Source organism: Ylistrum balloti, unplaced genomic scaffold, assembly GCF_031769215.1.
Source record: "Ylistrum balloti isolate Yb309-2 unplaced genomic scaffold, AGI_CSIRO_Ybal_v1 Utg369988, whole genome shotgun sequence".
In the NCBI taxonomy this organism is placed as follows: domain Eukaryota; kingdom Metazoa; phylum Mollusca; class Bivalvia; order Pectinida; family Pectinidae; genus Ylistrum; species Ylistrum balloti.
Window position 1 is genome coordinate 299670 of NW_026782072.1, and position 11447 is coordinate 311116.

General features: G+C 41.3%; 1 protein-coding gene across 1 annotated transcript; it reads right to left on the minus strand.

Annotated features, from left to right (window-relative positions):
- Window positions 1-238: 238 nt before the first annotated feature.
- On the minus strand, window positions 239-5655 carry LOC132547888 (ice nucleation protein-like). The gene is made up of 3 exons (XM_060211694.1): window positions 4998-5655; window positions 3623-4635; window positions 239-1162 (listed from the first exon to the last, which is right to left on the minus strand). The coding sequence occupies exons 1-3, from the start codon at window positions 5653-5655 to the stop codon at window positions 239-241; spliced, it is 2595 nt and encodes an 864-aa protein (XP_060067677.1).
- Between the last annotated feature and the right edge of the window lie 5792 nt (window positions 5656-11447).

Consider the following 11447-nt stretch of genomic DNA (forward strand, 5'->3'; position numbering starts at 1 on the left):
TCGAATGGTCAGTTGGTGGATGTGTTCCCAGTGAAGAATGGTTAGTTGGTGGGTGTGTTCCCAGTGTTGACTGGTTAGTTGGTGGGTGTGTTCCCAGTATAGACTGTTTAGTAGGTGGGTGTGTTCCCAATGTAGACTGGTCAGTTGGTGGGTGTGTTCCCAGTGTAGACTGATAAGTTGGTGGATGTGTTCCTAGTGTTGACTGGTTAGTTGGTGGATGTGTTCCCATTATAGACTGTTAAATAGGTGGGTGTGTTCCCAGTGTAGACTGGTCAGTTGGTGGGTGTGTTCCCAGTGTTGACTGGTCAGTTGGTGGGTGTGTTCCCAGTATAGACTGTTTAGTAGGTGGATGTGTTCCCAGTTTAGACTGGTTAGTTGGTGGGTGTGTTCCCAGTGTTGACTGGTTAGTTGGTGGGTGTGTTCCCAGTATAGACTGTTTAGTAGGTGGGTGTGTTCCCAGTGTAGACTGGTCAGTTGGTGGTTGTGTTCCCAGTGTAGACTGATAAGTTGGTGGATGTGTTCCCAGTGTTGACTGGTTAGTTGGTGGGTGTGTTCCCAGTATAGACTGGTCAGTTGTATGGTGTGTTCCCAGTGTTGACTGGTTAGTTGGTGGGTGTGTTCCCAGTGTTGACTGTTTAGTAGGTGGGTGTGTTCCCAGTTTAGACTGGTTAGTTGGTGGGTGTGTTCCCAGGTTTGACTGGTTAGTTGGTGGGTGTGTTCCCAGTATAGACTGTTTAGTAGGTGGGTGTGTTCCCAGTGTAGACTGGTCAGTTGGTGGGTGTGTTCCCAGTATAGACTGTTTAGTAGGTGGGTGTGTTCCCAGTTTAGACTGGTTAGTTGGTGGGTGTGTTCCCAGTGTTGAATGGTTAGTTGGTGGGTGTGTTCCCAGTATAGACTGTTTAGTAGGTGGGTGTGTTCCCAGTGTAGACTGGTCAGTTGGTGGATGTGTTCCCAGTGTTGACTGGTTAGTTGGTGGGTGTGTTCCCAGTATAGACTGTTTAGTAGGTGGGTGTGTTCCCAGTGTTGACTGGTCAGTGTAGGGTGGGTGTGTTCCCAGTGTTGACTGGTCAGTGTAGGGTGGGTGTGTTCCCAGTGTTGACTGGTCAGTGTAGGGTGGGTGTGTTCCCAGTGTAGACTGGTCAGGGTTTTGCACACCTCTGAACTGGTAGTTTATTGAGTGCTCATACAGGTCATTTTTGAAACATCTAATAAAGTCTAGGACAGGACCTGGCTGACTGCATTGTTATGTCTGTGATGATTTGGACCCTGTTGTTATACTTGATGGTGTCATCATATTGGCTACATTTATGGTGCTGGGGTTGTGACTTTTGACTGGATTGTAAGTGTGGATTTCCCCAAAGTATTTAAATCCTTCTGCAGTGCTATGTAGAGACCAATCTCAGGCTAACCACAAGGGATTAGCTGATTATTTAATAGTAAAGCATATCAATATATTGATCAGTTTAGAGTAGTGATACAGCCCACAGTCCCGACAGCAGTGTGTCTGCTTGGCTCGCATGCAGATGCCTTTTTCTTGCTGTGTCAATCACCAGTAGTAAGTTGTCACATAGTGTTGTGTAGAGGGCTTGGAAGCAGCAGCCCCGTCTACAGACCAGGCTATACATCACACCAAAGCACATGCATTTCACGCGCATGGCGTGAGGTTAACACTCTGTGGTGAGAACACAAGAGACCTTGGTGCTTGAGATACCTTGAGGAAGTCGCAATATTTATACAAAGTGTTTATGAGGACCTGTTTACAAACAAATCACCTTTATACCACCTTAGGAAATGTTAAGAGATGTATGTCATTCAATTTGAGATGTTAAAGTTTCTGGATGGATGAAAGGTAGGTGCTAATTTTCTTGGCTTGTGTTTATTATGAAATTTAAGTGTGTGTGTTGCAGTAAGTTTCTACATCTCTATCTGTGTGTGTAGAGTGGCCTTTCTCCCCTCCGCATTCCTTACTCCTCAGTAGATAAGGAAGTGCCACAGAGATGGCAAATAGCTATTCTGTACACAAAGCAGGTTGGCCAGTGTGTCTACGCTTGTGATGTTCTGTACAAGATAAGATACAAGATGGTGAAAACACTAGTTCAGTTCATCCTATTTACCAGGAAGAAAGGATTCTGTCTTTATTGAATTGCATGTTTAATAGCATGAAGGACGATAATCCGCTCACATGCCATACAGCTGTGAGCATTCCTCCTTCAGAATTCTAACAGGACATAATTATCAGTTACATAGCTACACTTTTTCACTCTTCTCTAAGGCAATTTACAAATGTCTGAGTTTTGTAGCATTTGCAATCAGGTAAATTGCTATAGCAGGTCATAGCTCTATCCTGTAAATATTCAGTGTGTTTGTTGGCAATGAGAGTTAAAATGTTTTCAGAATGTAGACTGGTAGAATTATGGCTCAGGGTTGTTTTCATGTCTAACTATGTCTGAATATATTACATAATCACCTAGTTGTTGCTGTGATCATTAATGGTGGTTTAATTTCTGTTTACTGTTTACCAACAATATCAAGTTCTGGTTTTATAACCATACTGCATATCCTGACCACCGTTAACTTAAATAGTTAAAATTGCACTGTATCATTTCTCATTAAATTTATGATTATTTGTCACATTTATTAAAGTTTGGAAATATTTTCGTATGATTTTCCTAGATTATTTGCACCAAATTACAGTCTTTATATAGTAATTTAAAATTATCAGATGTCACGAGTAGACATGTAATTGTAAAACTGTACTAACTTGCAGACCATCACTATAAATATTGAATACATTCCAGTTTCTCAGCATAAACTAAAACCCATCATTTCATTGATCGATGGACTACGAGCTTAAGGGTATAATATAGCCAGGAAACAAGAATGAGATGATTGCTGATATTGTAAGAGAAAGGGGACGCAGTCTGTGTGTAAACTATTTAGAGGAAGGAGAATTGTTTTTGACAGCTCAAGAGTTTCACCGCTTGTCTGTTGCCCACTAGCCCCCAACAGTCCCAATACTGTAACATTATTAGCTCAGTTTCCGTACCATCTCGACTAAAAACGGCAAACGCTTGTCATGTGTATTATGGATTTTTCAGTACTTTCCATTCAAATTCAATTAAATGTTTTAAAGTTTTCCCAAAAGTGACTTTTTGGTGTATTATTAAACTGTAGAAATGGCTAGGAAGATTGAAACATGATTCCTGCTGTTAATATCTGGTGTTCAACTCTGACCTCATAATTTACAGACCTTCATCTCTGAAATTGTCAGTATAATGAAAATGAAATATGATTATTACTCACTTTTTAAACATATTTTCAGAACAAGCAACTTCAACCAATTTTTAAGAGTTTTATTTTATCATTTTCAAGTTTTCAGAGTTTCACACAATAATTGTTAAACTTACATTGAGTGCATCAGGAACAAGAGAACACAGAATCATTAATGGTGATTCTTCTTATCAGAAATCAACTTTGGAAGTGATTTAATCAAAAATTTTAGAATTATGAAGGACTGGGTAGATACATCGCCTTAGGACTGGGTAGATACATCACCTGAGGACTGGGTAGATACATCACCTAAGGACTGGGTAGATACATTACCTGAGGACTGGAAAGATACCTCACCTGAGAACTGGGTAGATACCTCACCTGAGGACTGGGTAGATACATCACCTGAGGACTGGGTAGATACATCACCTGAGGACTGGGTAGACACATCACCAGAGGACTGGGTAGACACATCACCAGAGGACTGGGTAGATACCTCACCTGAGGACTGGATAGATACCTCAATTGAGAACTGGGTAGATACATCACCTGAGGACTGGGTAGGTACATCACCTGAGGACTGGGTAGACACATCACCAGAGGACTGGGTAGATACCTCAATTGAGAACTGGGTAGATACATTACCTGAGGACTGGGTGGGTACATCACCTGAGTACTGGGTAGATACATCACCTGAGGACTGGGTAGATACCTCACCTGGGGACTGGGTAGATACCTCACCTGGGGACTGGGTAGATACCTCAATTGAGAACTGGGTAGATACCTCAACTAAGGACTGGGTAGATACATCACCTGAGGACTGGAAAGATACCTCACCTGAGGACTGGGTAGATACATCACCTGGGGACTGGGTAGATACATCACCTGAGGACTGGGTAGACACATCACCAGAGGACTGGGTAGACACATCACCAGAGGACTGGGTAGATACCTCACCTGAGGACTGGATAGATACCTCAATTGAGAACTGGGTAGATACATCACCTGAGGACTGGGTAGGTACATCACCTGAGGACTGGGTAGACACATCACCAGAGGACTGGGTAGATACCTCAATTGAGAACTGGGTAGATATATTACCTGAGGACTGGGTAAATATATCACCTGAGGACTGGGTAGATACCTCACCTGAGTACTGGGTAGATACATCACCTGAGGACTGGGTAGATACATTACCTGAGGACTGGGTAGGTACATCACCTGAGGACTGGGTAGATACATTACCTGAGGACTGGGTAGATACATCACCTGAGGACTGGGTAGATACCTCACCTGAGGACTGGATAGATACATCACCTGAGGACTGGGCAGATATATTACCTGAGGACTGGGTAAATATATCACCTGAGGAATGGGTATGAGGACTGGGTAGATACATCACCTGAGGACTGGGTAGATATATTACCTGAGGACTGGGTAAATATATCACCTGAGGACTGGGTAGATACCTCACCTGAGTACTGGGTAGATACATCACCTGAGGACTGGGTAGGTACATCACCTGAGGACTGGGTAGATACATTACCTGAGGACTGGGTAGATACATCACCTGAGGACTGGGTAGATATCTCAACTGAGGACTGGATAGATACATCACCTGAGGACTGGGCAGATATATTACCTGAGGACTGGGTAAATATATCACCTGAGGACTGGGTATGAGGACTGGGTAGATACATCACCTGAGGACTGGGTAGATATATTACCTGAGGACTGGGTAGATACCTCAACTAAGGACTGGGTAGATACATCACCTGAGGACTGGAAAGATACCTCACCTGAGGACTGGGTAGATACATTACCTGAGGACTGGGTAGGTACATCACATGGGGACTGGGTAGATACATTACCTGAGGACTGGGTAGGTACATCACCTGAGGACTGGGTAGATACATCACCTGAGGACTTGGTAGATACCTCACCCGAGGACTGGGTAGATACATTACCCGATGACTGGGTAGATACATTACCCGAGGACTGGGTAGATATATCACCTGAAGACTGGGTAGATACCTCACCTGAGGACTGGGTAGATCCATCACTTGAGGACTTGGTAGATACATCACCTGAGGACTGGGTAGATATATCACCTGAGGACTGGGTAGATACGTCACCTGAGGACTGGGTAGATACATCACCTGAGGACTGGGTAGATATATCACCTGAGGACTGGGTAGATACATCACCTGAAGACTGGGTAGATACATTACCTGAGGACTGGGTAGATACATCACCTGAGGACTGGGTAGATACCTCACCTGAGGACTGGATAGATACATCACCTGAGGACTGGGCAGATATATTACCTGAGGACTGGGTAAATATATCACCTGAGGAATGGGTATGAGGACTGGGTAGATACATCACCTGAGGACTGGGTAGATATATTACCTGAGGACTGGGTAAATATATCACCTGAGGACTGGGTAGATACCTCACCTGAGTACTGGGTAGATACATCACCTGAGGACTGGGTAGATACATTACCTGAGGACTGGGTAGGTACATCACCTGAGGACTGGGTAGATACATTACCTGAGGACTGGGTAGATACATCACCTGAGGACTGGGTAGATACCTCAACTGAGGACTGGATAGATACATCACCTGAGGACTGGGCAGATATATTACCTGAGGACTGGGTAAATATATCACCTGAGGACTGGGTATGAGGACTGGGTAGATACATCACCTGAGGACTGGGTAGATATATTACCTGAGGACTGGGTAAATATATCACCTGAGGACTGGGTAGATACATTACCTGAGGACTGGGTAGATACATCACCTGAGGACTGGGTAGATACCTCACCTGAGGACTGGATAGATACATCACCTGAGGACTGGGCAGATATATTACTTGAGGACTGGGTAGATATATCACCTGAGGGCTGGGTATGAGGACTGGGTAGATACATCACCGGAAGACTTGGTAGATAAGTGGCAATTAGATAATATTTTGCTTCAAAAAGCTACTCTTTGTTAATCCTTAAATGGATCTCAACCAAATTTGATCTGTAATATCATTTTGAGTAGGAAATCATTTCTTAAATCCAGAAAGTTGATTTGACCCCCTAGGGACCCAGGGGTGGATGGGGCCCCAGATGGGAAAGTTAGTCAATATTTGGCTTCAAAGTGCTACTGATGACAGTCTCTATAAGTTCTGTAATCTGATAACGGTTCCTTTGGTTTCTGTGTCATTGCAGTTTCTGTGACTTGATGACAGTCCTTGCAGTTTCTGTGACCTGATGACAGTCCTTGTGCTTTCTGTGACCTGATGACAGCCCTTGTGGTTACTGTGACCTGATGACAGTCCTTGCGGTTTCTGTGATCTAATGACAGTCCTTGTGGTTTCTGTGACCTAATGGCAGTCCATGTGGTTTCTGTGACCTGATGGCACTCCTTGCGGTTTCTGTGACCTGATGACAGTCCATGCGGTTTCTGTGACCTGATGGCACTCCTTGCAGTTTCTGTGACCTGATGACAGTCCATGCGGTTTCTGTGACCTGATGACAGTCCATGTGGTTTCTGTGACCTGATGGCACTCCTTGCGGTTACTGTGACCTGATGACAGTCCATGTTGTTTCTGTGACCTGATGGCACTCCTTGCGGTTTCTGTGACCTGATGACAGTCCATGCGGTTTCTGTGACCTGATGGCACTCCTTGCGGTTTCTGTGACCTGATGACAGTCCATGCGGTTTCTGTGACTTGATGACAGTCCTTGTGGTTACTGTGACTTTTTCTATTACCTTATTTCTGTCCCTTTGGTTTCCTTGACCTTGTGCTGTGATTTTCTTAGTCTTCTGATATGAGTCCCTGTAGGTGGGGAATTGTGACCCACTGTCTGGTTTGTATAATCTCTTCTGGTCCCTGTAGGCTTTAACCAGGACAAATTGAACCATTTATAATGATCACATTCAGAATTGTCCACTACAATAGGTTTAAAGTGTTTTATGAGGACGGTCTTACAGCTAAAAACCAGCAATGTTTTGCTTTTGATGCCATGGAAAGTAATGTGCAAAGCTTTTAAAGGTTGATCTAGATACAGACAGAATGGTGGCTTCATTCCTGATATATAACGGTACACTGGTCTTTTTGTTTTACTGCAATATTTCCTGCCATTTTCTCACCTCCTGTTTGAAGTTGATGTACATATTCTGTACATATCTGTCCAGTGGAAATCCCCATTTGCTGCGAACGTGCAAACTTTGTTCAGCAGAAACATCTCTGTTTAGTTAATTAATTTTTTGTCAGTAACCAGTCTTGTTAATTAGAAACTGTTCTCGATCTTAATCAAAATCAGTTAAGAAATATAAAGAATTAATCTAGACAAATCTTACTACCAGAACATGGCAGTGTTATGTTTTCCACTCTGAATATAAAAAAATTTCCTATTACGAAAATGTACTGAAAACATGGGAAAGTTTCCTGAAAAAAGAGAAAATGAACTTTATTATGTCTATACTAAACACATATTCAAACAATGCCATCACGGGAAAGAAATATCAACCTAACCTCAACATTGTCATATTTTATTCAAGTTATCTTCATTTATGTCATATAGTTTTACTCTTCCGTCATTTTAATTCTTCACTCGCAGGATTGTCCAAAATTTATCTATTTCTGGTTTTCCACATATTCTAGATAAACCCGTGAATATATCACTGAATTCTCTATCTTTTGTCAATTTTTCTGTTTATAAAGAAGGCCTGTCAGCTTTGTCAGTTGTCTGTTCAGATAAACCCTACAGTGGGGGAAAACCCACGTGGTCGGGCAGGTGACCACATACCTTTTCACATCCGTTCTTGGAATCGAACCCAGGACATCTGGGTGAAAGGCGAGTGTATTACCTCTGCGCCGTCTGACCACCCTAAATATTAGTTTTGTTAGTTGCCTGTTTATTAGTGGGCTTATATATCAACTTTGTCCCTTGTCATTTCTTTTACATATTTGCAATCTACATAGTAGAATATAATGAAACGTTCTGTAACCTCGGTTCAATGAAGAAAAAATGTGGTTAGTACAGCTATCGGGATTCAATGTAGTGTAGCTTCCTGGGTCATTAATTTGTGTGGAATCTTCGACATTTTTGATAAAGTAGCTATATAGTCTGACACATAGAAAGGTCAATACAGACAGCGCTGGTGGTTGTATTTAATGTGCTCACTCTTTAAAGACATTGCCAATGGATGCCAGATTGAAGTTGAAATGGATGTATGTTCTGTAGTTTAGTACAGAGCAGATTGCCTATAGACAAAATGTAGATGTTTCCAGATGTAGAATCTTCCAATACTGTTTTCATTGGGATCTGTTCACAGGTGTTTTCATCGTTTGTTAATTGAATTTATCAATATTTACCCCAAAATGTGTGATGTGATTTTATAAAGTTTAGATTTGACCAGAAGTTTATCTATGTTGTGAGAGAGATGTAAGTAGATCAGAAGCCAGTCTTCCTGTTCTGGCACATCAGTCTAAATCAACACGTTGTTATCACGCAATCAGGTGTTCTCTTCAACATACAACATGATTGGAATCTAGCACTTTTTTAACATATAAGTCTTGAACTGATAAATGAGTGTTAAAGAGAAGCGGACTGTTCCTAGAGCAGATGTTTAAAGGACCTTATGTCATGGATACGTGACCTGTATGTCTGTAACTGTCATACCTATTGTCCAATCTTTGGAACTCATGGTTCTATCATACTCAGAGGCCACTTTTTTTGATGTTTCCATGACTTTACATACTATTACTTATACTCACACCAGTTTTTTCATCATAATCTGTTGTAACATTGGCTTAATGCTACTTTAGGTGAAGATTTGAGGTGTGAGGTTTCACGCTCCTTAAGGTTTGATGCATTTTACCCCTAGCAGTTGATGTTTTCTCAGGAAGCTGAGAAACAGACTGACTGTCCTGGCAAGGTTGTGCTTTGAATGATATGCAACAAGCCTTCCGTATGTTGTTCAATCAGGTAGTCACTAGTTACTTCAAGGAGCCACTCCCTCAAAGTGATTTTTAATCTGTGTACAAGGCAATACTTTTGGAATCAAAAACATCAACTCAAGTTCTTTGATATCTGACGGCTATTTATACATATGTCTGTATCATTTTAGCTCCCTATTTAACCTAAGTTGTACAACAACTTAATTATCCAAGCTAATCTAATCATTATTGTCAAGCCCTTGTATTACTAATAAATATGTATCCCTGGTAAAATACTAGCCGAAATATACTTCTCGGCTAGAGAGAACTTCTCTTTAGCTTGATTGGTTGAGTGTTGGACTGAGTGTTGGACTAGTAAGCCAGGGGTCCTGGGTTCGATTCCTAGTGGAGGCATTGAAATAAATAATGACCTCTGTTGCTATGAGCTCCTCTCAGTGTAACATGTATAGTAAGCCCATTGTTACATGTATTAATACAACCATTGTTTGATTATTCCAAATAGATTCCTTCAGTGATAATTAATTTTGTTGAATCTGGGAATGACTATTGTATTTAAAGTGCAGGCAGTATCAGTCTGGTAGAGGTGGTCAGAGTGGAGCGAGGTTGGTCAGTAAATATTGCCTGCACTTCAAAGTACACCCAACTGTGTGTAGTTACCAGACTGAAAATAGAACTTAATCTTCTTCATTTGATTCTCTTTACAGACATAAACTGCAATCAGTTTCATTTTGTCTTCACTTCTATTGATATTCTATAATTTATGGTTTCAGTATTAGTGCAGGCCTTTATCTAGAAAGAATCTCTCCAGCCTGTCTGACTAGTTAACCAACCACATTACAGATCTTATATCTTAGTCTATAACATAAGCACCGTTATAGGGACATAACCCCCCCAGTCATGTAAACAATACATCATAGAGCTTACTTCACATTGAAAAAATCACACACTATTATAGGGCTTAATATTACCTTCCAGTGAAACAAATAATGTATCATAGGGCTTACTTCCTAATCAAAAATCACTCGCTGTTATAGGGCTTAATATTACCTTACAGTGAAACCAGCAATACACCATTGGCCTTGCTTCCCACTCAGAAAAATCACCCACCATTTTGGGGCTTAATATTACCTTCCATTCAAACAAGAAATACATCAAAGGGCTTACTTGACAGTCAAACAAGCACAAAGCTTCTCAGTGAAACAAATCATGCAACACATGACTTACTTCCAGTAAAACAGACTAAATGATACAGGGCTTATAGCCGAGTCAAACAAACCACACAACACAGAGCTTACTTCTTTGTAAAACAAACAGCACAACATCAGCTTACTTACAGGCAAACAAACCACACAACACAGGGCTTACTAACAGTCAAACAAACCACACAACATCAGCTTACTTATAGGCAAACAAACCACACACCACAGGGCTTACATCCGAGTCAAACAAACCACACAACACACGACTTACTTCCAGTAAAACAGACTAAATGATACAGGGCTTACAGTCGAGTCAAACAAACCATACAACAAAGGGCTTACTAACAGTCAAACAAACCACACAACACAGGGCTTACTTTCTAGTCAAACAACACAACACAGAGCTTACTTCTTTGTAAAACAAACAGCACAACATCAGTTTACTTACAGGCAAACAAACAACACAACACAGGACTTACTTCTTTGTAAAACAAACAGCACAACATCAGTTTACTTACAGGCAAACAAACAACACAACACAGAGCTTACTTCTTTGTAAAACAAACAGCACAACATCAGTTTACTTACAGGCAAACAAACAACACAACACAGGACTTACTTCTTTGTAAAACAAACCACACAACATCAGTTTACTTACAGGCAAACAAACAACACAACACAGGACTTACTTCTTTGTAAAACAAACAGCACAACATCAGTTTACTTACAGGCAAACAAACAACACAACACAGGACTTACTTCTTTGTAAAACAAACAGCACAACATCAGTTTACTTACAGGCAAACAAACAACACAACACAGGACTTACATCTGAGTCAAACAAACAACACAACACAGGACTTACTTCTCTGTCCAACAAACCACACAACACGGGGTTTACTTCCTAGTAATACGAACCACAAATCAATGGGGTTCTCAAACATATCATAAATCATAGGACATCTCAGTCAAACAAATCACACAATACAGGGCTTACTTATTTCAAGGCAAAC

What these genes read in the sequence shown, in the direction of transcription:
- LOC132547888 (XM_060211694.1), bottom strand. Translation starts at nt 5,655, where the DNA reads ATGTATCTACCCAGTCCTCATACCCATTCCTCAGGTGATATATTTACC. An exon ending in GGTATCTACCCAGTCCTCAG is followed by an intron (nt 4,636 to 4,997) that starts GTAATATATCTA and finishes CCCATTCCTCAG; the next exon opens with GTGATATATTTACCCAGTCC. An exon ending in CTACCCAGTTCTCAGGTGAG is followed by an intron (nt 1,163 to 3,622) that starts GTATCTTTCCAG and finishes ATAAACTACCAG; the next exon opens with TTCAGAGGTGTGCAAAACCC.